The sequence below is a fragment of the Erpetoichthys calabaricus genome, chromosome 6 (assembly GCF_900747795.2).
Source record: "Erpetoichthys calabaricus chromosome 6, fErpCal1.3, whole genome shotgun sequence".
Lineage (NCBI taxonomy): Eukaryota > Metazoa > Chordata > Cladistia > Polypteriformes > Polypteridae > Erpetoichthys > Erpetoichthys calabaricus.
The window spans coordinates 135,356,670-135,384,238 of record NC_041399.2 but is presented as its reverse complement, the minus strand read 5'-3'; the positions used below and the strand labels follow the sequence as shown (position 1 = coordinate 135,384,238).

At 38.2% G+C, this 27,569-nt stretch overlaps 1 protein-coding gene across 2 annotated transcripts in view; it reads left to right on the top strand.

Moving 5' to 3' along the window:
- Window positions 1-8,886: 8,886 nt before the first annotated feature.
- The window catches only part of tnfrsf11a (tumor necrosis factor receptor superfamily, member 11a, NFKB activator), a 76,461-nt gene continuing 57,778 nt past the window's right edge, over window positions 8,887-27,569 (top strand). For both annotated transcript variants that reach the window (XM_051929032.1, XM_028803936.2), the window contains exon 1: window positions 8,887-9,262. Coding sequence is in view for 1 of the 2 variants with exons in the window: in XM_028803936.2 (XP_028659769.1) it covers window positions 9,182-9,262 (81 nt within the window). In the remaining variant the exon portion in view is untranslated. The remainder of the gene's footprint in view (window positions 9,263-27,569) is intronic.

Genomic DNA, 27,569 nt, shown 5'->3' with positions numbered 1-27,569 from the left:
ACAAGAAATAACTGAAAAATGTGAATGCAGCTTTTTAGGAGTAAAAGAAACAATTAAGGATCAATTTTAGTCAACTGCAAAACACCAAAGTAAAGATGTTAAGCCAAAACAATGTACTTCACAATATTAGCTGAGTGGGACCTGCCACATGACCCTGAATCTGGTTTTCTGGCCTAGTTTGGTTCTGACAGGTAGTGGTTTTGCTCTTTTCTTACATCCCCTAGACAAACAGTGGACTTTAAAGTCTGCAATTGAATCTGCACCCAACTGTGTGACCCTGAGCGTGTCACAAATCCAAAGACTCCCATAAAAAACTTATACTGAACTTGTAAAGTGCCCTGGATAGTGTATGTGATACACAATTAATTTTTCTTTTTTGTTACTTTTATATTGATCTTGCTATCTTTGGTGTTCATCTCATGCATTAAAACATTTGGGTTCTTTAGCAATTTTCTTTGCCCACTGAAATTAAAATTTGAAGGAGTAAGTGATTAGTATTAGTGTGTCTCTAGAAATATAAATGAACAAATTAAAGGATGGAAGATATTAAGGAGAGCAATTAATAATATTATTGGAGAACAAGGTGGCACAGTGGTAGGCAGTGAAGGAGTTCTTGTCTGTGTGGAGTCTCCATGTTCTCCTCATGTCCTTTGGATTCCAAACACATGTAGATTAGGTGGAATGACATTGCCAAAGTGACCTGTGTGTGTGTTACCCCTGTGATGGACTGTCCCCCCATTCCAGGATTTTTCCAGACTTGCATCCAATGCTTGCAGATTAGGAAGAGGGATGAATGGCTACCTATAACAACTTCTTGTTACTTGATTGTATGCCACGCATCAGCTTAATAATCTCTCTCACTGAAGCACAGAAATATATTATCAGTCTAGCAGAAGCAGGCAATCTTTGTGCCATAAGGAAATATAGTGAAAGTAATTTAAGCAGCCATAAGTGTGACATTTTCAGTTATTATTGTCTTCAGAATAGAGACAGAAACTCACATATGGGCATTAATATCAAATAATACCAATAATGGCCCTTGATGGTAATGTCCAGAGGTGAATCCATATCCCTGGGGTCAAGTACCTAATTCCCTTATTTGTAGGCTACAGTGAAGACTGTCTCACTGGGGCTGAAACATTGCAACGGAAGAAGACAAATGGAGTAAGGTGGTGAAGTGATGCACGCAGCCTTTTAAAATGGCTAAATCACACAACAATGGTTTGCTTTTTTACCTTCTAAACACAACATAGATACACTGTTTTGCAATACTGTATGTGCGTAATCTCAGGACATGCAATACAAGAGTTAATAATGTCATTAGTATGAAAAATGGATGTACTCAGTAAGTTTTAAGGTTTTTCTTTAAAATGGGACTCTGCTACCCTTCAACTCCATTTTAAAGCACAAGAGCGGGTTAGTTATTTTATAAAATGTGTAAAATATGCTTCACTTTAGAACACAAATTCATATGGCAAAGTAAAATATACCATGATTGTGAAACTTATCCTGACCAATTTCTTTTTTTTACTGTATTTTGCCTTCCCTTCAGTATTGACTTTTAAATCTCTGAAACTCGATTTAATTAAAGTTGTGTGTAAGATATTACATGTAAAAATCCCTTAATTATGACATATATAGAGTATGTTGCATGTGTGTTAATGATATTGAAAATGGTGAGCCCATAGCTTATTAGTTATTATACTAGGAGATGAAAATCTTTCTTTAGGCATAAACCCAAACGAAAAACGACATTAAACAGGCAGGGGCCAGAATACTAAGTAAAAGCTCAAGTGACAAAGTTCAAAACTTAAAGTCCAAAAATAAATTTTAGCCCATCTTCTATCAAAATCTATCGAACAGAAAGTTTTTTGGTAGGATCCAATGCCAGGTTATTGAACTGACTGCACTGCCACCTTTTATTACAGATCTCGAGGATGGCTAGTAATGTGACATGCAGCAGACATCATAGACTACCACAGCACGGCCATGTTTGTGAGAAAATGTACAAAACAGCAGCATTTGTGCAAATTTGACTAGTGAAGAGCAAACCCGTGTGAAAACACAGACATGTTTGGGAATTTCGGCAAACTGTGAAATTCATTGAAATCAATGGGGAAGGAGAAGTGAGTAGATTATAATGGTGCAATGGTCTTTTAAATACCCCTAAGGGCTAGAGAATTGTCTGCCACCTATGCTGGACCAATTATTAAGAGCAGGGGTCCTCAATCACAGTCCTGGAGGGCCGCAGTGGATGCAGGTTTTTGCTCCAACCCAATTGTTTAATAAGAAGCACTTATTGCTCAAGTAACACTTCTGTTTTACTTTAGTTGTCTCGCTCATTAAGATTTGGAACCCTTATTGCTTATTTTAGTCTTAAACAGCCATATTCTTGGCTTTTAATTACTCCTAATTAGCAATAACATGCAAATGACAAAAGAGACCAGCATTTCTCCATTTAGCTTGTTACCATTTACATCTGTGTGTAATCATGCACTATTGGGTTAAATTAAATACTTGGGAGGAAATTGAAGAGGAAAAAATGAAGGACTGAGAATTACTCATCCATGTAAGCCTTCAAATCATTTGGATGATATCCATAGCGAGGGAAAGAAAATCCAGGATATAAGAATTACCTGACATAGCAGAGTTAAAGCACTAACAAGCCATGAAATTAAATCATTGGCAAGAATTGCTTTCTAATTAAGCAACCAGGTTAGAACAAAAACCTGCAGCCACTGTGGCCCTCCAGGACTGTGATTGAGAGCATTAATGTGTCCTGAGATGTGAGGCAGCAATCTAACCACTGCACCACTGTGCCTTCCTGAGATAAAAATTATACTCCAAGTCTGCAATACTCAGAGTCTTCTGTCTCTCTTTGCTTCTTCTAAGCTCCTATCACTATGACTAACAAACACCCACAGAGACTGTGTTATAACGAATCAGTGGTATAGACTTATAGGGATTGTCCATGTCACTACCGAACAACGACAACACAATGTGCGGTAGATCTATGTGGAACAACAAAGTATTTTCATAATTCTCATTATGGTTGTCTTGTGTGAACGCCTTGTGCAAATTGAAGTGATGGTGAGACGATTTTTTTAAATATGCAGGGAAATTTTATTTACACATGGATCTTACTACATCCACAGCCTCCGTGCTCCATGTTGATCTCCCAACAGAATACACCAAGGTCCCTTTTCAAAGTGCTTTCATTATGACAGGTGTCTACAAAATCTCTGGTAAAAATAATAAATTCTAATGATATAACTTAAAAGAAAACTATATATATTCATAAAATCCTGTTTGTATTCATATTTTGTTGACACATAAATATTACATCTACTTCCTTAAAAATAATAACAAAACAAAATCAACATAGCATGTCCAGTAATGTCCTTAGCATGTATAACCAAATACTGCAACATACAAATATCAATACTCTAATCATTGCCTGTCAATATGAACAACAATGAAAAGAAATCAGTAGCAATGCAAAACAACATCACAGTGTATATCCTATGGACAAAATACTCATTATGTAATGTCTAACACATTCCAAAAATCACAAGAACATTTGCAATTTTTTTTAATAGGACAGCGATCCACCTATACCCTTTACAGTTCACAGGTCTAGGACCATTCATGGTTTGACCTCTTGTCCAGACCTGGCACAATATGAGGGTAAATGCGATCTTGAGCTAGACAATGACTCGGTGGTGTGTGTATCCGGTAAATGTGGTGTGTTTTCAGGTGTGCAAGTTTCAAGTGATTCTGATGTGTTATATGTGTAGGTTGTAATTGAGTGTCTCATTGTTCATCAGGTTAAATGTCTGCAATGTTGACTAAGTTATTTAAACTGAGCTTTTCCTTAGTGCTCTGGATATGCCTGTGATTGCTGAGATTTGAAACTTTGGCACAATTTCCTCTATTTGCTTTGGCATTTCAGGCCAGAACATATCACGTGTTCTTGTTAGACTTTTTCCATGCCCATGTGACTTGCATAGATCTTCCTCTTCATCTGTTCTCTGAGACTTGTAGGAATGACCAATTTTCTACCTTAAAGGCAATTCCATTTATTTCAGACAATTCGTTTAGGTGATTCCAGGCCTGCAAGATGCTCTGAGGGCATTTTCTCCTCTCCTCAGGCCGTCCTTTGTGAATGACTGTTCTCAGAACACTAAGCCATTCATCTTTCTCTGTTTGAGCATGGATCTCTTTTTATCTGGCATCACTCACCAGCAAACTGCTGAAAACTGTGTGGATGTGTACATCCATCCCTTCACTTAGGCTGTCACAAGAGGTAGCTGACTGTCTTGAGAGTGTGTCGATGACAGGAATGTCTTTTCCTGGTTGGTGAACAACGTGGAAGTCAAATCTTTGCAGCTGAAAAAATCATTCACTGCAGGCTTGGTGGAGCTGCAACTAATGGTTTTCTTAAGATCAACTCCAATGGCTTGTGCTCTGATTCCACACAAACTTGATGGCCATACGAATACTGGTGGAACTCTTAAGCTCAAACAGAATTGCGTACATTTCTTTTTCAGTCTGGGAAAAAGTTATCTCACTGATTCTCAGTGACTTGGAATCATAGCTGACAGGTCTACCTTCGTGTAGCAGTATGGCACCAAATGCATCTTTTGATGTTTCTACCTATCAGCAGAGTTAATTATCAGGACTGAACTAGGCAAGAACTGGTCCTGGATCTCTAATAATGATGTCTTTCATTTTCTGAAATACTGCATCAGGCTGCTTATCCCAGAAAAACTTGCTTGACTGCTTCAGGAGATGATGCATAGACATACTGACTTCAGACAGATGTGCAAACTTGGCTAGGTAATTTGCCATGCCTAGCACTGTCTCCAGTTCTGCCCAATTGTTTGATGGCAGAGATTTTTCTGGGCATGTTCCTCGTGGGTCACACCATAGCTGAGGATGCCACCCACAATAGCAACCACTCCACTGAGACCTTGGTATATCTTGTCTATTTTCCTCTGAAATTCATCCTGGGCTGAGATAAGGCCCAATGGTAAGTATAGAAAACAGTAGTGTCCAAAACAGGGTTTTAAATGCCATGAGCATAGACTGTTCTTCTTTGAGCTTATAGCTCAGCATCCCAAGCAGGCTGTGGTGTGATGCCTTCTATTGATGGCAGAGCGTAGTGAGCCCCTTTTTCATAGCTTTGTTTAAGTCTCTAGGGTCAACATAAACTCTGAGCTTGCCTGTACTCGGTTTCTCAATGACCGCCAATGCATTCATCTGTGTATTTGGTTGTCCCCTTGCCAACGATTCTTAAGTTCTCCATGTTCAGCAGCTCTTCCTTTAGCTTACTTCGCAGGACAAGGGGAATCCTTCTCAGCAACTACACTACTGGAATTGCTGCAGGGTCAAGGTGAATACTCCCCAGAGAACAGTCCAATGCTTTTGAAAACATCAGCAAACTCTTCTTTTATTGACTGTACGTCTGCTGGTAACCTTAATCAAATCTAAATCTAGACATGCTTTTAGGTCTGGAGCCGTCTGTGTCTCTATAATACATACATGTACCTCTTACTATAAACTGCTCTCCACCATAACCTGTCAGTGGGCTGTAGTTTACCCTCACTCAGTAGGCTACAGTACTCACTCGCAGGGATTACATTAACTTGTGGACCAGTGTCTAATTTAAATTTAAGTTTTTTTACCCTGCCTTCCCATTGCTATGTCTGAAAAGGCTTGTTTGGTTTTGAAGAGGTATTCTTTTCTTACTGCATCAATCAACACCTTGTCTGCTTCTTTATCTGATGCATCACACACTGAATGCATGGGTTTGCCTTTCCCAGTCCTGCAAACTTTAGCGAAGTGATTTAGTTTCCCACATTTTTTTTACACTGTCTTCCTTTATCTGGGCATTGACTTCTGTGTATTTTGTTTCCCAAGTAGCCACACTTCTGATTACGCTTGTCTGCGTCACTCGCTTCATACTTTTTCACTGCTTTTTCCATTGTGGAATGTGTTTTTTTGCAGTGCTCATTGGAGCCACTCAGAATGCCTGCATCAAAGGTTCTCACCTGTGCTTGTCTCGTGCGATCTTGCAATGTCCATGGCTTTGCTTAATGTTAGCTCAGATCCAGCACTTCAAAGTTTATCTCGCACTTTTGTAGAGTTTGTGCCAAACACTGTTCTGTCCCCATTTCATCTTATTTAGCATAAGCACAGTCTTTTACCAGCAATTTTAACTCTTTCACATATTATTCAAGTCTCTTTTATCCCCTGCGTCTTCTCATTAAACTTGTATCTTGCAAATATTGTGTTCATCTTATATATCATAATAACTTTTCAGTACCTTAGCTTCCTCCTGAGCGAAAGTCGATGCGTTGGAAATGTCTCTTCCTTTTTCCCCAGTTCATAGAAACTGATAGCTGCATTGCTCACTTCCATCTTTGCCTTTTAGCGGTCTATTAAACATGAGCTCCACCTGTTGTTGGAACATTTTCCATTCTCCCAGCAGCTTAACTGAATCCCAGACAATTCATGGTAAGGGACCTCCAGTTAAATCCATGACTGTGCTCTGCTCTGACACGATATCTTGTTTGCATGCCTTGTGCGAAATTAAGTGATGGCAAGAAGATTCTTTAAAATATGCAGGGGAACTTAATTTTCGCAAATATCTTACATCCATGGCATCCATGATCCATGTTGATCTCCAAACAGAACACAATGAGGTCCCTTTTCATGATGCTTTCATTATGACATAGGTGCCTACAAAAAATGCCTGATAACAATAATAAATTCCAATTACACAACTTAAAAGAAAACTATACATATATGTATTACTGTAGTAGTAGGGTGTTACACTGTGTTAGCCATTATGGATGCAATGAGAAGTCAAGCAAAATGACAACTTTTATTGGCTAACTAAAAAGATTACAATATGCAATGATTAGTGTAATGATTACATCTTCTCTGAAAAAGGTGCCTGAGCTGCCTGGAAAGCTTACATATTGTAATCTTTTTAGTTATCCAATAAAAGGTAATTTGTTAACACTAGGGGGCTCTGCCCCTCCTTGCTTCGCTTGCCCACCGCCGGGTTTGGTTTACCAGATGTACAATTTAAAGAGATTGTTATTTTCATGGGAATTGTTACATATGCATTATTTTCACTTTTACTTTAAAACTTTAGTAAAAACAATATTTGGAATTAACTTTTCTTCAAGATTGCATTGAATTTTGATTCTGTGTTTTGACTTACATCGTGGCAACACAATGTATAACTGCCTGTGAGTGAATATCGTCTCTTTCTCTCTAATAAATAAAATTACTTTTTCAAATGTTTGTCCATGCTCTTTCTTCTTCACTTTGTCATTGACGTGTCATCTAGAATGTTTAAAATTATTGCCCTTATAAAATTTGTAAGAGCTGAGAGTGCAGGAAGTGTGTCTGACAAAAGCATTCACATGACTGAGGTTAGATGACCGTGGTCTTGTTTGAAAATAGTTGTAAGTATTGCGTGACTTGAAAGAATCTCATGTTAAAAGTCTATGTCTCACGGGAATTCATACCGTGCCAACGTTTTTGGAATCTTTTAATTCTCCCTGGCAACACGAATTAGATGATCTACAAGTCTCCAATTTAAAGTTTAAATCCGAACAATATATTTGATCTCTTTTTGCTGTTCTGTTATTTCACCGAGTAATAATTTCCATTTGTTTGCGCTAATGTGATCTTTCCTATCCTTTTTTTGAGACTTTTGAATTTTTGTACTTCCATGATTGCTAACCTTCTCTGCATGTGTACCGTGTCAAACATTTTTGAATTCTTTACGACATTCTACTTTGTCACCTACTCTTTGTCTTTTATTTCTGGCACCGGATGTTGTTAAATCTCTTTCTTGCGGGATGTATAAGTGTCTCTCCGAGAAAATCACATCTCGTCTCCTTCCAAGATTTTTTTTTATAGTAGAGAGACATAAATATTAGCAGTGGTTACCTAAAGAAATGAAAATACTATTTTTTTAACACATGCCGTGTGCAAATCCAGATGGAGTATTAATCAGCTGGCAACATCACACATGTGTGTATATGCCATAAATTATTCATACATGCATGAAGCAAAATGGGCCACATTGTAAAGTGTGAGGTGGAGTACACTTGCATTATGCCCGTATGAAAGTTCTGCACATGTGCAGTGTAAATCAGATAGGTAGCGTAGATTGGGCAGTCACATCCCCATCCAACATGGCTATGTCAGCTCTGTGACATCATACTGTCATCACAAAGCATCATGGGATGCTGGATAAAAATAATCTAAGTCAGCTACATGGCGAATTTTCAGGGAAAAATTTGACAAACATGGTCATAGTGCAAACCCTGCAAATTTGCTGTGAAAAATGCAAATTTCACTGATCAACACTAATGGTGACATAATGAATGATAAAAATTCACAAAAGCAAAAATAATAAAAAATAAAATATAGCACATTTCCTACACTCAAAGTACTTAATGCAGCGTTCTACATATTTTCATTCATAATTCTGTTCTTAATATATTTTAAAGGGGATATTGACAATACTCCCTTGAGTCACATTGTATACTGTAACTAGAAATTGACAAACACATCAAAGGGCAACCCACACAAACCCAGCAGTACATAGTGAGGATTACAAAACAAGGAGTAAAAGAGTAAATGGAAATTCCAGCTCTGTCAGAGTAGCACTAGGTAAAGTAAACTCCTTGGAAAGCCCAGCACATGAAGCCTACAGCATTGAAAGCTGACATTACGAGAACCTAGTGTTCTGTAATGTGGCCAAGAAAGATTGCAACATAGAGCAATAGGCCAGCAAGCTGTTTTTTTTTTCCTTAATGGTGCTTAGACTTTAGAGGGTGGAGCTTTTCATTTTTTTCAACAAGATAAGTTCCTCAAAAGTAGATCCTGTTTTAAAGCACAACAAGATTGAGCTGCGTTTATAGAGCAAAGACACAGACGAAAGAAGCTCAAACAGAAGGAAATTTATTACAGATGTGCTGGCCTGTTTCTGTCACAGCCTCTGAAGACGCACACTAAGGCTCTTGCTGTCTTTTCATCACTACTCTTTGACAAAAAAAGAAACCTCCAGTGACACGTCTTGTAGCAAAAGTGGAGTTTGTAAGAGCTCATTTGGCATTCACATTACTGGAGGAACTTCATTTCAAAAAAGAAAATGAGGCTGAATTTTACAGCAGAGTGGATTTTTCAGGGGTGGATTATGCTTGTGCTCCTCTGGCAAGCCTTTTACACTCAGGTACTGTGTCCTTACTTTAATTATTACCAAATTATAAAACTTGTCAGGCTTTACATGTTGCTGTAGCAATATGAATTTAAGAAAGACAACACAAACAGGGAAAAGAAGTTTCTAGTTGTAATGCAGCTATCAGCAAAACAACAAAAGGGTTGAAAAGCAAAAAGCACTAGCAAGGTGATAGAAAATGAAACAATCTTCTCTAGTTTAATTGCTTGTGTATTCATTGTGTTACCATGCAGATCAATTTAACAATCAGGGCACATAACTGCACACAACACTCTGTGTTCAGTAATCTATGTGTTAAAAGAAGCAGCCTCCAAACGTGTAAACACCATCTCATTATCTGAATGTGCCCAGGGAATCTTCTTACCACGAAGAAAATAAAAAAAAAAAAAAATCTTATTTTTGGTTGTTTTTCTTTGCTGTCCAGTGGATGTGCACAGTGGTTTCTGAGGATGGAAACCCATCTGTTATTTTTTCATTTGTATCCTCTTGATAGGAATCCAAGTCTTTTGTTGATGAAAAAAAATTATGCTGACAACCAGAAAGCTTTTTCTGGTTTGCTTTCTAACTGTGGCCAAAATTTCCCGTAATTCAACTCCTTCATGACTAACCGAGGGAATCGTGAAAACAACTTACACTGGTAGAAATGCCACTTTTCAGTGTGGGCCTAATGAATTGTCTTAGCAGGCATTATTATTATTTATTATATAGTAATAATAACGATAATAATGGCACATAAATAAGGGAAGGCAGGGTGGTGCAGTGCTTAGTTAAGTTTTCACTGGGTTATCTGGTTTTCCTCCTCATGCCAAATGATAGGCATATTAGGTAAATTAGTGACTGGAAATTGGCCCCAGTGTTGAAATGCACGTGCGTGTCCTGCTCTGGACTGGTGCACCGACCAGAGCTGCTTCCCACCTGGCACTGAATGCTTCCAGCATATGCTCTGGACTCCTTTTAATCGGTAATGGATGAAGCAGGTTTGGGAATGTATATATATATATGTGTGTGTGTGTATGTCTGGTGGTGCATCGGTTAGGTCATTGGTTGGCATTCCAACCTCAGTCATAGTGTCTGAGGAGTTTTCATATTCTCGCCATATCTTCTTGTTAGCAAAGGTATGCATGTTAGGTGACTCGGTGATCCTAACTTGGCCCTATGGTAGTGTAGTGTGCACAAGTGTGGCAGACTAACACCACCATCTAAGGTTTTGTACTGTCTTGCCCCCAGTGCTGCTTGGACAGGTTTTAGCCTCCTGCAACTCCGAATTGGATTAAATGGGTTGATAAATGATTGAAAATAGTAAAAATTGTTAAAAGCATCGAGATGTCATCCAAAGTTGCTTCAGGCCTTTAGTGTTCGCCACAACCATGGACTTGATTAATTGAGTTAGAAAATACATAGCAACCCAATCATATTTTAATTACAAATGTTAATTTCCAGAATTTCTTTATTGTAACCACCTCAAATTATACAGCATTAGTCATATATTAATGTTTCATATATGAGTACAATCCCTAATTTAGAAATAGCCACTGAAGTCAAAATGTCTTTCTTTATTTTTGCATAAGTGAAATTCCTGACACTCCTTAAGTTTGATGAATGACAAGTCTAAAGTGACAGTTTCAGTGTGGCACCTTCTCAATTTGTTTTTGAGCTGCTGCCTTTCTCACAGTAGGCGTGGGAGTGAGGGTGTACTGTGAACCTGGAGACAGCTGATAAATTATTGTGACTTTAGCTGTCAGTTGCTTGATAAATCAACAGTCTGCGTGAGTCTTGAAAATCCGGCTGGCAGCACTTAATTGGTGTATAGCAGGCTTCAAATGAAAGTAACTTTTCCAACAAAATCCAGAATGATCTAAACTATCTTGCAACTTTTAATTAATTGCCAAGTCAGGTTTGTATTTATGGTCTAAAACATTGAAATCAAAAAACATTATACATTCCAATATTAAAAAGCCATTTAGCAGTGTATTTCATTCCAAATGTGTGCTACAAGAACTAACTTACACTGACCAATATGTTGTGGTGGAGCATTACAAAAGTGTAGCAAATAGACTTTTATGTATTTACAAATGATAAAAATAGAGTAAGTGTTTTGTTACATAGCATAGTCAAGACTGCCATAAACATTTGTCCTTCTGATGTGTCACAGAAGATAGTTAATGTTAAAATTTAAAATTATTCAGTATATAAAATTATTAGAAGGGAGTGTATGCTTAATGTGTTAATGTCATGTATTGTGTTTTTAATGGTAAGCTTAGTCCTAGAGTAACTGCTTCTCTCTACTTTGTATAGTTATTCTCAAATGACTCCTAACATTTCATAATTTTGTCAAGCATTAAAATCCTTCACGAATTTAGATTTTTGTGAACTACTTTGGCAAAAGCATGTCTCGTAAATTAATCTGCACTTTTGAACCATTGTTGAACTGTCATCATGTCATGCATATTACTGTACTACTAGGTAGGGACTACACCTCACTTTAAATGAGTAAATAATTGAAAGCACATCTGTGCAGATCTTTCTCCAGTTACTACAGGCATCATCCCTCACATGTATGTTGAGCTGATTGGTGACTCTAAACTGGTCAGGCCTGGTCAAGTGGGGGTATGTGCATGAATGTGCCATTCACGGGTTGGTCCTTGCTATGTGCTTCATGCTGCTATGATGGTCTCCATTTCACTGGAATAAGGCAGATAAAACTTGGATGGGTAGATGGATAGTCCATGGCGTGTAATTTATGATCTATGCTGGTCAGTATATATATAGTACTATCAAGTAAGATTTACTGATCGGCTTGTGGCAAATAATGATAGATTATGAAGAACTGAATAGAAGAAGGCATTTTCTGCAGTCGTTTGTTAACTGTAATGGAGCTGACTGATTTAATAATATAGGATTTTTTCTTCTAACACTAAAAGAGTAACCTGACATGGAAACTTTGAGTGTCAAACTTGTGAGCGGAAACTGACGTGCTGCCTTATTTCGGCTCTGACATCCCGTCCAGGTTCTAGAGGCTGATTTATCATTCTTTGCATTTTCTTCCAAGTTTAATTTGCTAGGTACAGCCAGACCAATAGTATTCTTAATTTCATTTGTTTTATCAGTAATGGTAAAAATATTAAAGGGAGCATCTGAAAGTAAGAAAAACAAGTTTGCAACTTTTAGACAGTAGAGACAGCAATAATCAGAATATATATATAAACAGACTATGGGCGGCACGGTGGCGCAGTGGGTAGCGCTGCTGCCTTGCAGTTGGGAGACCTGGAGACCTGGGTTCGCTTCCCGGGTCCTCCCTGTGTGGAGTTTGCATGTTCTCCCCGTGTCTCTGTGGGTTTCCTCTGGGAGCTCCGGTTTCCTCCCACAGTCCAAAGACATGCAGGTTAGGTGGATTGGCGATTCTAAATTGTCCTTGGTGTTTGTGTGTGTCCTGCGGTGGGTTGGCACCCTGCCTAGGATTGGTTCCTGCCTTGTGCACTGTGTTGGCTGGGATTGGCTCAAGCAGACCCCTGTGTTCGGATTCAGCGGGTTGGAAAATGGATGGATGGATGGAAACAGACTATGATACCTATAAAGAATTATGATATATGAACCCAAAAGTAAGAGTACACTGATGTAAAATATTAAACTAAATGTTACATTTTATAATACTGCATATAAAGAGAGAAAACTGTCAATTGTTATTTGAATCTGTAGAGATGAATATTTTACCAAACCACAATACCTCCTCTAAACGGCCCACTAAGCTTTTCAAATAAGGCCCAGGAGAGCCCTTTAATTTGGCTGCAACTATAATTTATGTACTTTTCTCTATTTTTAAACTGACAAGCAGAAATTGTATATATTAATTCTGAATTAATTTTAGACAGATGTATTTGCTACATACAGTATGTTTTACTGTAAGGGCTGGATCAAATTGCATTTTATGGAGTCAAAATACATAACTAACACATTCTCACTTGTGCCATGAAAATAAACATGATAAAAAAAAGTAATTACATGTTTGGAAAACTGTATTCTTGTTTAGAGTAATACTCTAGTGTTTACTGAGGCCTGTAGTCTGCTTCATGTAAAAATTTGATTGGTTTCAGCCTGAAGTAGAGCCAACGACTGTGCAAAGTTCGTTGATCTCTAAAGGTGTAGTTTCATGTTACAGGCTGGATGATGACAGATAGTAAAAGTTTTTTGCTGTTATGCAAATTCTTAAATGGCCGTATTATTCCAGGCTCCTCCATGTTTTTGCAGCTGTGAACTTTGAAAACCTGTTCTGGCAAAGCAGCTCTAAATGGGCACGCTGAAGAATAATTTCAATAATTTTGAGCCAAAGACTATTTAGTGAAAAGATTTGAGGGTTTGAGTTGTATCTTCTGATTAGGCCTTTGAAACCCTTGTTAATTGGAGTTTGATTCTAGGAGTTTTTATTTTACTTACATGTATTAATAAAAAATGGTGAACTTTATTATAAAATACATTCTGCAGAAATACTTGAAAAATGATCAAACTAACATGAATAATTATAGGTCCAGAAGAATGTTGTTTGTCAGTTAGTCCTTAGTGACTGTGAAAATTGCATCTGTATGTAAATAAAGTAAAATCTCAGAAACAGCTTTGTCTGATTGATTACTTGGTCTTATAATGAGTCTGACCACACCACAATGTTAATAATTTGATATCCTTTCAAAACACATTAAAAAAAAAAAAAAAATCTGAGGCCTCAATCTAAAAGTGTATGCCTAGACATTTTGTAGCAGCAGATTTTAAAGAAGCTAGTCTTACATATTTAATATATTATGTCCAGAGAAAATCCACAAAGACCTTAAAAATGACTTATTCAGGTGCGGCTCCGGGATAATCCAGACCCATAAATAACATGTCAATGCCCCCCCACCCACACTGGTCGGTGCGTGCAGTGGCGCGAGGAGGCGACGGCTCCAGGTAGCACGTTGGTAAGGGCAGCATTGTCATGTAATTTCTTTTTAACATTACTGATTAATAAAACAAAAAGTTAAACATGAATTTTAAATATTACATTTATATCCTATTGCCTTATTTACACACCATCTTTAAAATTTTTGAGAAATAGTGGAGTGATGCTAGAGAAAAGTTACGATGGTAAAAATGCAACTATAAAGACTGCGATTAGTATAATTATCAGGTCACTGAAGATGGTGAACAGCAGCGAACAAAATTTAAGGATTTTTAGTCCAAGTTTTAATGTAAGCCCATTCAACAGATACTTATACTTAGAATTACATCTTTAGCAGTAAATTCAGAATTTAATGGTGCAGTCCTGATGACGTGCTGATCAATTCATTTTACTTTGCCACATCTGTGTCTTCTAAGCTATGCCAGTATTAACATCCATCCAACCATTTTCCAACCCGCTGAATCTGAACACGGGTTCACGGGGTCTGCTGGAGCCAATCCCAGCCAACACAGGGCACAAGGCAGAAACCAATCTCGGGCAGGGTGCCAACCCACCGCAGGACACACACAAACACACCCACACACCAAGCACACACTAGGGACAATTTAGAATCGCCAATCCACCTAACCTGCATGTCTTTGGACTGTGGGAGGAAACCGGAGCGCAAGGAGGAAACCCACTCAGACACGGGGAGAACATGCAAACTCCACGCAGGGAGGACCCGGGAAGCGAACCCGGGTCAGTATGAACATTACTATTATTATTATTATTATCCATCCATCCATCCATTTTCCAACCCGCTGAATCCGAACACAGGGTCACGGGGGTCTGCTGGAGCCAATCCCAGCCAACACAGGGCACAAGGCAGGAAACAATCCTGGGCAGGGTGCCAACCCACCACAGGACACACACAAACACACCCACACACCAAGCACACACTAGGGCCAATTTAGAATCGCCAATCCACCTAACCTGCATGTTTTTGGACTGTGGGAGGAAACCGGAGCGCCCGGAGGAAACCCACGCAGACACGGGGAGAACATGCAAACTCCACGCAGGGAGGACCCGGGAATCGAACCCAGGTCCCCAGATCTCCCAACTGCGAGGCAGCAGTGCTACCCACTGCGCCACCGTGCCGCCCTATTATTATTATTATTATTATTATTATTATTGTTGTTGTTGTTGTTGTTGTGGTTGTTGTTTTTGTATAATTATCTATGTTGTAACCTTTTCTTTTTTGGCCATGCATACCGCATTTTATTGTAACGACCCCCAGGGTTTGGGCTCCTCAATGCCAGACCCAGAGGCGTGGCAGTATCAATACTAATTATGGTATTCTGTAAAATGTTATTAAATCCTGGAATCAGTCCCAAGGTCTCTTAAGTAAACACCACGAGTGATTAGTTAGAAAGGGAATACATCGTTCAGCTTGTCAGACAGTTTGAAACTGCTAATAAAAGCTTGCAGGAAGAGTGACGGGGAGAGTTTCTATTTGCATTCGATTTCATATTATACATTTTATTGTTTTCATTACCAATTTGTGTTTTATTGCTTTAAATATTACTATAATAATAAGAATATTATGGGGGTTTGGGGAGAACAGGCAGCAAAACTGAACCTTACCTCAGGCTGCATTATGACAGGTACTGTGATCAGTATGCTCGTCAGCAGCAGTGCTCTTTTTCTGTCACTAAGTGTTGCTGGTTTCACACTCATTTTATTGAACGCACCAGCCGTGCTGCCAGGTATTCTGTTGCTACTCCTTCCTTTCCCTTACAATTTTGGTCTGAAGCCACGACTGGTCGACCCTGGGGGCTGAACTGCTATCAGAGGTGCCATCAAGTAACTCGCCGTGTCTCTCTAGACACAGGTCTTTAAACAAATGAGCAAAAGGTACAGTTTAGATAATTATACATATAAACAAACCTTAACCTTAAACTGAAAAGTTAATTCACTGTAGCCTTTTTCATCTACTTGTTGGAGTATTTCTATAAAGGAAAAAAGAAGAAAATTGTTCCCCAGGGTATTTTGACATGACACAAAAGAATAATATTTATTGCCAACTCTGTCAACGTTTTAAAACTAATGTTCCTTTCATTACTATAATAGGTTTTATTCCCACAAAATCAAAGACATGTTGATTAGGTGGATCAGTGACTTCAAATTGGCCCAGTGTGAGTGTGAGAGTGTGTGTCTGTAAGCTGGCTCAGCGAATGACTGCCACCCTGTCCAGGGCTGTTTACTGACCTGTGCCCAACTTCATTGGGAAAATCTCCTGCATCCCTGAATTGGAAAAAGCAGGTCCAAAAATGTAATGTTATGCTATGTTAGGCTAATAATAGTGAAATAATTACCTTTATTCTTTAACAACGCAACCACTTTAAATACTGAAATATATATAATTGACATAAAAGTTGAATACTAATCCAAAACAAAACATGAAACGATCAAAGACAGAGTCACAGGGGGCTCCTTGTCTGACTAGCACTATGCTGGACAGAAGACACACTTATCCATTGTTGAGGTAAGCCTTGAACTCAAAGAACCTAGGAAGTTCTCTCTTCTAGTCTAGGTGTTAGATCCTGTGCTAAATGGTGCACTGAAGTCTGTTGGATGTAAGACTGTAACAAGCCTGGGAATGTGTGGCCATATAGCAACTCATTAATTTTTCTGATTAGAGCAGCTTTGCAATTGCCTTGTGCCATTCAGCTGGACTTAAACAATTCTGTCAGGTTACGAGAAGTCAAGAATGATTGAACAGAAATATTCTGACATGCACGTGTTTTTTTTTTTTTGCATTAAAAGGTAACTTTGAGTTTAATCTAAAATTACATAGGTTATCGGGGTCATTTCTGTCAACACCTTGGCTAAATCTGGGCTCACAGAAACCATTTTCAAATTAAACAAAGAGGTGGCATTTAGACATGAATCTGCTTATGTAGTGCTAGTCCAGACTGTGGTAAAAAGACAAGATTTTGTAAGTGTGTCAGAGATGTGATGTAGTTCCCTTGATTAAGACATAAACACCTGAAGAGGGTAAAAAAAACTTAAGGGAATTAATGAGAGAGGGAAACCAAAGAAAGTAATTAAAGGCAGACCTGCTCTATTCAAATATTAACACATTCAAATGAACACCAGGACAAGTCTGCTCATCTTACTGCCACCTACAGCCCTGTTATTGATTGCGGTAGTGTTTTGAGTACAGTAGTGAGAAAAGCGCTATATAAATGTAAAGAATTAATTAATTAAGGGAGTTCTCCAGTATCCAAGCTAGACATTCTTATGTGCATTTAGGGGTTGATATTTGTTTTATTATTTATATCTACTCTCTCTCTCTTTCACTCTCTTTATATATATATATATATATATATATATACATTGCATTCGTAGTCTGTGTCACAATCTGATTGTATGGGTGGTTACCTACCAGGTAACGCCTGTGGTTGGTCAGCAAGTCAGCTAACATCCGCCACGGTGCCCTCATTTCAGTTGCGAAAAGCAGATCATAGAATGGTTGAAATAGTTTACTGTCAAATAATGCAAAGAGTACGCGACACATGTTTCTCCCTAATTCTGGGCTCATCAGGCGTACACACTCACTGCACCCCCCTCTCGGGGAATTGAACCTCAGACATCAGCGCCAGAGGCGAAGCCTCTAACGTTGCGCCACAGTGTGTGGTTCATTCATTTGACAGCATGTAGATCGGGGTAATTACATTCATTGCATTCGTAGTCTGTGTCACAATCTGATTGTATGGCTGGTTACCTACCAGGTAACGCTTGTGGTTGGTCAGCAAGTCAGCTAACATCCATAAAATCCTAAGCCTAAAAGTGCAACGATTTTGTGCAATGATTTTATGTGACTTTTTATGTGACTTTTTTTGTCACGCTTTAAATCGGGCTTATTTTAAAACCTATATATATATGTTTGTTATCATTCTTTTCAGAGTTTATCGAACTTTAATGTGAAGTTGTTAGATTTTCAGATTCTTATTCTGTTTTTAAATTATAAACTAAAAAATATTAAGAACTCACGTCTTGTGAGACAAGAATTTGTGCCAAGAGATTTAACCACGGCCGTAGCCAGAAATAAAAGACAAAGAGTAGGACAGCTGCTATACAAGCTTTTAAATGTTCGAAGCGCTGCACGAGATGCAGATCACACAGCATGGCAGCAGCAGCAAGCCAGCAGATGATCGAGCAAAGAGGAGGTAAAAAAAAAAAAACTGTATTTGCTTGCCATTGTGTCATCATTTAAGAGGGGGTTTTGGAGGAGTGAAAGCATCTTCTTGGGGTGCGTTCAGACCCCCTCTTCACAATGCGAGCTGCAGAGATGCGAAGTGGCTGGTGCATAGTGCAGGCAAGGGAGGTTGGCAAGCGAAGCAAGCAGGGGGTAACCCCCTAGTAATATTTATATATTTCTCTTTCTCTCTCTCTAGTTTCTGTAAAGTTCTAATTCCCTCTTGGGGACAAATCTATTTCTCATTTTACCTTCAGAGTGTCAAAGTTAGAGGGTCACACAATTATTTTCTGAATTTGTTTAGGTATTCCTTATTATTCCAGTGTGTCTGAGATTTAGTGAACACTCCGAGAGGCAGTTGTTATTGCTGCTGCCATACAGCTCCATAGTGAACAGGTAGCAGATGAACTGTCTGTATGCAGTTTGCTCAGTCTTCCTGTTTCTTCTCTTGGAGCTCCATTTTTCCTTTGACGTAACAGATACACACATAGGTGTGTTAAATGGCCCTTGTAATACTGAATGCAACAGACTGACATGTCATGTCCGAGGTTATTTCCTGCCTTGTGCCCACTGCTGCTGCTGCTGATGTAGGCTATGGCGTCCTACCAACTTCTGTTGAATGGCTCGGTGAGAAAATTAGTGAGTGGATGCATATTGGATTCCAGCTGTGTGTTGAATTGCTCTGCATAGTAAAGTGAGGATTTCCTTATACTCTTTATATAAGAATCTTGAAACACTGTTAACAGAAATTAATGCTACCCAATGGATATTAGATTGCTTGATACTACTCGCCTATTGTCTTTTTTCTCTTAAGTTTTTTGCTTGCTGTTACAAAACCTTCAACATGAGATGATTTGAAGCAGGTGATGTGAACGTGACTGCAAAAGGCCCCAAACTAAGCCAGCAATAGGATTAGAAACCACTAATCCACTAAAATATGGTAAGCACAATGTAGTCCAAAAAGAAAGCAAAACAATGTAGTGAGCAGTAGTTGTAAAATAAAATAAGGTCAGAAGTAATGTGCCTAACCAGAAGCAGATAAACAGAAGCCATAAATCCTCTTTATAGCTCTATGCTCTTTCCACTTAGTCTGTAGATTCATCATAACTTAAATTTTCCTTTGTGATATTTAACTTTTCACATTGTGAATGTAATGGCACTGTGTGCTTAGTTCGTTTTTCTGCCAGTTTCTTTAATGGTTTTAAACTTTAGATCTTTATATATATGAAAAAACACTTGTCAGTCAACAAGTCTCCATCATCTTTTACTTATCTATTCTGTTTTCAATCTTATCTGTAAAGGTACAGTATCTTCTTCTTAATTACTTAAGTGCTTTAGACAGTTTGAAATTTATATTACATATTTTTTATGTAATTAGTATTGCCAGAATGCTCATTCTTCTTCATTTCTTCTGTATCCTTTTACTACTTCAAATTTGTGGGGGTCAGTGCCTATTGGCAGTATAAGGGCACAAATCAACCCCAGATGTGACCCCATTCATTTCATTTTCTTAGCTGTTTTCACCAACAAGGTGAAAGCAGCTAAGACAATGAACTCAGTGTTGATGTTCCCACTCTCTCGTCCTCCACCCTGAGATGGAAGAGATAAGACAAGTATTCGCAAGACTGGCAGCTCAAGTCACCAATTCTACCTAAAAGGAAATCTCCAATATGCTCTTAAAAATAAAAGTATCGAAGTGGTTCTTCAGAGCGATGCCATAGGGGAACCATTTTTAGTTCCCAAAAGACTCATCCACGTGAAGGTTCTAGAAAGAAGCTTTATTTATTTTCGTCTGTAATAGGCTCCTGTCCCAGATGGATGGGGACCCTACCCAGCCGGGACGCCTGGATGGTCCCCGTGATGGACAATGCTTCCCCTGGGCCACGAGGGGGCAGCCGCCCGGGTCTGCTTATGGGCCACTGGACTGGAGCTGGGACACTCATTCCTACCGGAGGACGTGGTCACCACCAGGGGGCGCCCAGACAGTCGTGAAGTCCTGGATGGCAGCACTTCCGCCACACCAGGAAGTGCTGCCGGAAGAATTCCCAGGGGCACCCGAAGTGCTTCCGGGGACTGTCTTGACACTTCCGCCACATCAGGAAGTTTCATCAAGGGGAGCACCTGGAGCTCATCCGAGTCAGTATATAAGGGACTGCCTCCCTCCAGAAGCTGAGCCAGAGTTGGGAGGAAGGAGACAAAGCTTGTGAGGAGGGGAGAGGTGGTGAGAAAGAGAAAGAAGAAAAGAAAGAGAAAGAAGAAAGAGTTGGTGAAGGAAGGCATTGTGGTGCGAAAAGGAAATAAAGAAGTGTGTTTTGGACATTCTGGTGTCTGTCTGTCTGTGTCCGGGGGTATGCTTTCCACACTCCACACAATAAATAACTAGGAATAGATGGTAACAGATCTGTAAAATAAAAATGGCTCATTTAAAAGAACTCTCACTGCATATGTACAGTAACACAGGCTATTGCAGTTTTTCTTAATCTGTTCATGTCCCGCTAGGTAGCCTACCATACATTAAAGATTTCATTTTTTTTTCCTACATATTACAAAGTTTGTTAAAGCACAAATAACCTGCTTCATATGCAACAAACCCTTCCCAGAATGAAATGGTGCTTGGTCAAGCCATAGTTCTACAAGGAACCACACAACTCAGTAAAGAGCAATAAAATGCCATTAAAGAACCATTATTTTTAAGAGTGTGGGCAGTATCTGATGTAGCCACTTAGCCTGTGACTCAGCTTTGTGTTGCTCAGCATCTCTGCATCTTTCAGCTGCTCCAGTGTTTCCCGCCAGACACACAGAGTCTATGCCAGTAGTAAAGTAACACTTGGGCAGGAATCACACAAGTCCATTGCAGGGCACAGGCAAATTTTCAGGAACAAATTAGAGACTCTGCTTCATTTCACAGATTGTATTGAAATATTACAACAATCTAGATGAGAACAGTCCATTCAGCCCAACAAAGCCCAATCCATTTAATTCTTCTAAAATAACATCAAGACTAGTTTTGAAAGTCCATAAAGTCTTATTGTCTACCACGCTACTTGTTAGCTAATTCCATGTGTCTATAGTTCCCTTAACACATTTTCCAACTGTGTCCCCATGTTCTCGATGAACTCATTTTAAAATAATAGTCTCAATCCACTGTACTAATTCCCTTCATAATTTGAAACACTTCAGTCATGTCTCCTCTTAATCCTCTTTTGATAAACTGAAAAGGCTCAGCTCTTTTAACCTTTCCTCATACTTCATCCACTGTAGCCCTGGAATCAGCCTAGTCACTATTCTATGGACCTTTCTAGCACTACTACATCCTTTTTGTAATTTGGAAACCAAAACTGTACAGAGTACTCCAGATGAGGCCTTAAGAGGACATTATAATGCTTGAGCATAATTCCCTTCATAATTTTAAACACTTCAATCATGTCTCCTCTTTTCCTCTTTATCTTGTTTTGCTTAAATTGAGAAGGCTCAGCTCTTTTAATCTGTCATCATAACTCATCCCCCTTAGCCCCAGAATCAGCTTACTCACTCTTCTCTGGACTTTTTATAGCACTTCTATGTCCTTTTTGTAGCCTGGTGACCAAAATTGTACACAGTACTCCAGATAAGACCTCACCAATGTGTTATAAAGCTTGAGCATAACCTCCTTGGACTTGTACTCTACACACCATGCTATATAACCTAACAATATGCTAGCCTTCTTAATAACTTCTAATAACAAACCTAACATTTTTACTTCCTACATGTAATACTTTACATTTACTTACATTCAATTTCATCTGTCACAAATCTGCAAACTTACCTGTCTTGGTATCATTTGCAAATTTATCCAGCTGGTTACTTATATTCCTATCCAAATTATTTATGCATATTAAAAATGGCAACAGCCCTAGCACTGACCTCTGTAAAACACCACCCAATGCTGTTACTCACCTCACCCTCTGCTTCCTGTGTCTGAAACAATTTTGCATTCATCTACAAACAACACCCTGATCTCCCATTTCTTTTAATTTTATGCCCAACCTTTTATATTGCACCTTATCAGATGCTTAGAAACATTATCAAATTTGAAAGTCAACATAAATAATGTCATATGCTCCAAGTCCTCTTGGATTAGAGGAGGAACACAGACATACTAGAAACTGGGAAAAAAGGCAAACTTAAGTTACAATTTGGAATTGAACCTGGCACTCAAAGTCCTGACATGAAGTGTCTTTTAGTTTTGGCATCCTTTAAGGGTAAACAGTCACTCAAGATCCAGGGTTAGGAGATGTGCCTTCAACCTTGGGTTTTAAGTAGTCTTTTTTCACTCTTTGTTCTATTGTGTAATGGTCAAATAAGTAGAGGTTGTCAGTGTTTTACTTAGGTGTATACTGCCCAGTGTTGGCATTACACTATAGGTAAAGTTCTGCTAAACTAAGTTTTTGTCTGGATATGCTTTTGTTTGCCATTTAATTTTCATCATGTCATTTACAGCATACCCACGTGTTGTAATTCAGATTGGATTTGGATCAAAATAAGTATGTGATTTAATTACACAAACTAGAAGTTATTCACGTAATAAAACTTTCAAAACATCTATACTTTGTGGATTATGGGGGGAGTTAGCAGTGCCTGGATATAAATAAATTGGATTTGTACATTTGTCCCCCACTTATTTACAAAGAAAGGAGGATGTTTGCTCTTGTTTGGAAGAAGGTTTGACTCTCTGCAGTAAAAGATGAGTCCGCTACTCCAGTGTCATGCTGGCCATGTCAGTGATATTATAAATAAGATACTATACTGTAGATGTGACATGCTTTGGAATGGTTTTGCCAAGAAATGAGTTTTATGCAGTCTATAAGTAAAGTAATCATATCTTGCAAATCGAAACATAGTGTACCTGTAGCAGTAGCATTTTTCAGGTAGACCTCCATGATTTCAGTTTAATGTGCTCTATGACAATGCAGCTTGCTGCTGTACTCAGCCTATAACTAAGCTGGAATGTCTGGATGTGGTTTGGCAGTTATTCTGCTTTGCAGCTACTTCTTGGATGGTGCCCAGCTGGCCCATTGCTTCAGCTCACAATTTTTCTTTCTAATTGCATGTGGCTGCCTGCATTGAAAGGCAATTCTGTATGCCACTGAGAAATACAATATTACCAATACATTACTTTCTCATCAGTCACATGTTGTACCTACAGGTTTCCTATGGCCATGCTATTAATTCTTGTGATAGAAGTACTAGGGTGTTGTACCATGTTAGCCATTATGAATGTAGTAAAAAGTCAAGCAAAATGACACCTTTTATTGGCTAACTAAAAAGATTACAATATGCAAGCTTTCAAGGCAACTCGGGCCCCTAATCATTACATCTTGCCTGAAGAAGGGGCCTGAGTTGCCTCGAAAGCAAAAGGTGTCATTTTGCTTGACTTTTCACTACTTGTGATAGAAGTAAAACATAATAACCAAGAGCTTAAGCTACTTTTGCACTAATGTGTGGGTCAAGTTTATAGATTAATTTTTAATTCACCAATGTGAATTTCCCCTTGGGATTAATAAAGTATCTATCTATCTATCTATCTATCTATCTATCTATCTATCTATCTATCTATCTATCTATCTATCTATCTATCTATCTATCTATCTATCTATCTATCTATCTATCTATCTATCTATCTATCTATCTATCTATCTATCTATCTATCTATCTAATCCAGCCATTTCCTGAATTTATTTCTTGGGGACGGAGGATGGAACCAACATTGCATGAGTCAACATAAGATGAGACTCCATTACAAAGCTCACTCCCGCAGACACCCTATAAGCTTCTATACAGTAAAGTTAATGTATTGCAAAATATAAATTGTTTACTAATATACACACCAATGTTTTGATAAAAAGTGTAAAGACACTATCCATCAATTTTCAAAACTTATTTAAATCAGCCAATTTTCTTGTAATTTTTTAAAGATTTGTTCATGTTATAGTCTTTCCTCACTTTCTTGCGGACAGGGGTTGAATTATGGCTTGTTAAGTTTGACATGATTGTATGGAATGTTGTTATCTTCAAATAATATAAATTATATTAAATTTAAAAAAATCAGTTTAGGATCTTGATGAAGAAGAGTTTGTTTTGGCAACCAGCACTGAATGATACTCCAGATCATTGCTTGCACATTAATGTGTGCTGTGCTGGCTTAAATAAAGCAATATTTATTTATTGGCCATGCACACTCAAAGATGGATCTGTTCACAAATTTGTACAACTGCTTACTGAAAAAAATATAAAAGGTTCATCCAGCCATTTCCTAAACCTGTTTTTTCGGTTCACGGTTGTAGGGAGCCAAAGCAGGCGGTATTAGGCGCAAACAGGAACTAGGATGGTTAAGGATCCAGAATATCGCAGGGCATGCTCACAGTACATTGTCTGGCTGCGCCGTCAACTGTCTGGCTGCGCCGTAAGATGGCTGCACCGATGAGAGCTCCGAGTCATCTCATCAAAAAGTTATTATTTATTTTCTTACTACTCACTCTCTTTGTGGTGATTCTGGCCTATCACAGACTGCCAAAGACTGAATTATTCACTAATTTACAAAATCACATATCAATAAAAATAAATATGACAAATAATTATATTGGACAAGTAAATAATGTGAAGCACTATGAATACCTTACACCAGGGATTCTTAAACTTATTTTTGTTATGACCCAATCTTGTCCTTATTAATGATTTTGAGACCTAGTCCTTGTTGAATGCCCAGATGATTGTCAGAGTTTCCCCCTTGGTGAATCATGGATGTTTAGTAATCGAGGACGATCGTTAGAGCAATGTCAATTGCTTAATTGACCCATTACGACCCACTTTGCAAACCATTCATGAGCCATTATCATTAAATACAACAGTAACCTGCAACCCAGCGGTGACAACCCACGACCCATTTGGGTCACTGCTCATAGACTAAGAAACCCTGCCTTACACTATGAGTACTCAGTTTAACACACAATAATGCAATATGCACAGCATCAATAAAGCAATTAAACGTCTTTGTCTTTTTGTAAAGGATAAGTTGCTAAATAAACTAGAAAAAATCAGTTGATCTGAGTGAAATACACAATATGACACTAGGAGACACTGAACACAGAATTTATTAATTAGGATTTCATCACATTTACAGTAAACTGCTTTCTGTTACATTTACAAATGCATCTCATTTAATGGCTCTATGACTGAAATAAGTAAAAATAGATGAGTGGGTTATATATCAGTTATAATTACTATTATAAATTATTTACAGAAATGTTTTTTGTGTAAAATATGGCAGCTTTAACCAATTGAATTCATTGTAGTCACGTTCCTTTTTAAAAAAAAGACTTTTGCCTATCTTTGTTGGGCTTTCCATAAAAATATGCTATTCAATATATAGTGATCATTTAGACACTTGATTTTGTTTTTATATGAAAGAAAATATTTAACAAAGTATCAGCAATGACATTAAATCTCTGGATGAAAAACCAATGCATTGCATAGCAACCAATGTAGCCAGTAAACATATATTCAGGACAGTGACTAAAAAAGACAGAGAAAGAAGGTCAATAAAGGTCACATATTGAAAGCAGGGCAACATAATGACACTTCTTCCTCAACGCTCCAGAGTCCTGAATTTGAACCTTTTCTTCATGCACATTTCCCCAATGTCTGCGTAGGTTTTTGTTTTCCAGAAGCACTGGTTTTCCTCCCACATATCAAAGTCATGCATGTTAGGTAATTGGCGACTGTAAATTGATTTAGTCTGACTGTGGATGTGCATGCAAGTATTTCCCTGAAGCAGACTTTTATCCCAAATAGAGCTGATTCTTGAAGTCATGGACTCAGGTTCTGTAACACCACAACCACCTAAAAAACTTGGATAAAACAGAAGCACATTTAGATGGATGGAGAAACAAAATAGAAAAGAAGTTAAATGCTAATTTTTGGTGTGTGATTTGGTTTCAATTTCAGTTTTATCTGACCTATGCATATAACAAGTACAATTACAATAGAATTTTACTCTTGGCCGTTCATTTCAGATAGAAACAAAGAAAATGCTGCAGCATTTAATAAGTGAAGGGGAGGACATAAGCAGATATTGTTTTTGAGTACAGAAATTCATAATTTACTCAAAACTACACCCTCATAAAATACCACATAAAAGATAAGATGTAATAATGAGCAAACAAAAGTCTTTTTAGCATCTTAGATGCTAAATACAGTAGGTCTGTAATCCATGCAAGTCACAATAGAATGAATAGTCAGAGTCTTACGGAAAAGTTATGTCTGGCCGATGGCCAATAAAAATGCAGTTTTGTTCTAAAATCCACACTGGGCTCTATTATGAAACAGCTATCCCAGAGGAGTGTTTGAGGCCTCTCCTTCTAGCTATGCTGTTCTCACAGATAAAACTTAATGGCAGTCTTAATGAATACAGTTTGCTTTACTTTCCTTCTTGAGCAAACATGTTTGTCAAGAATGTCCATTTGATGTTGCAGTGCACCACTCCTTCCATATCTATTCATTTGTAATTTCATTATCAAACCTACTTAACATAGTCCAAGGTCACAGGTTCCAAAGTCTAATACAGCTGCATCAGGAATAAAGCAGAAAAACAGCCAAGCAAGAAAGCTGATAGCAATCACAGTGCCTGATCATCACAAAGACCTATACAGATAGGCCCTAGTGGCCACAATTCTGGGTATCTGTTTTCTCAACAAATATTTTAATGGAGAGATTATTGTAATTTACAATACCACAGCCTAGCCAAGTATGATTTACAAGTAAAGATAAAATACAAAATAAAAGAAATATAAATGAATGAAGGTTAGAGATACTAGATGGGAACCATCTTTATTTCAACAACTTCACTCTGGCATCCATGAATGCCACTATTTGAGGAGTTCACAAACTTTTTAGGCCAAGACTCTCCCAGAATGTTGTATCACCTGATCAGGGCCCCTCACTAATATAAACCCAATGCTAACTTTAAAGCTGAACATGATCCTGGATCTTTGTTTCTGATTACAGTAGTTCCACAACATGATTTTCAAAAACAGAAGACCTAATTTTCCAAACACATTCTTAACTATAGCTGACTTTTAATGAATATGTGCTCAAGT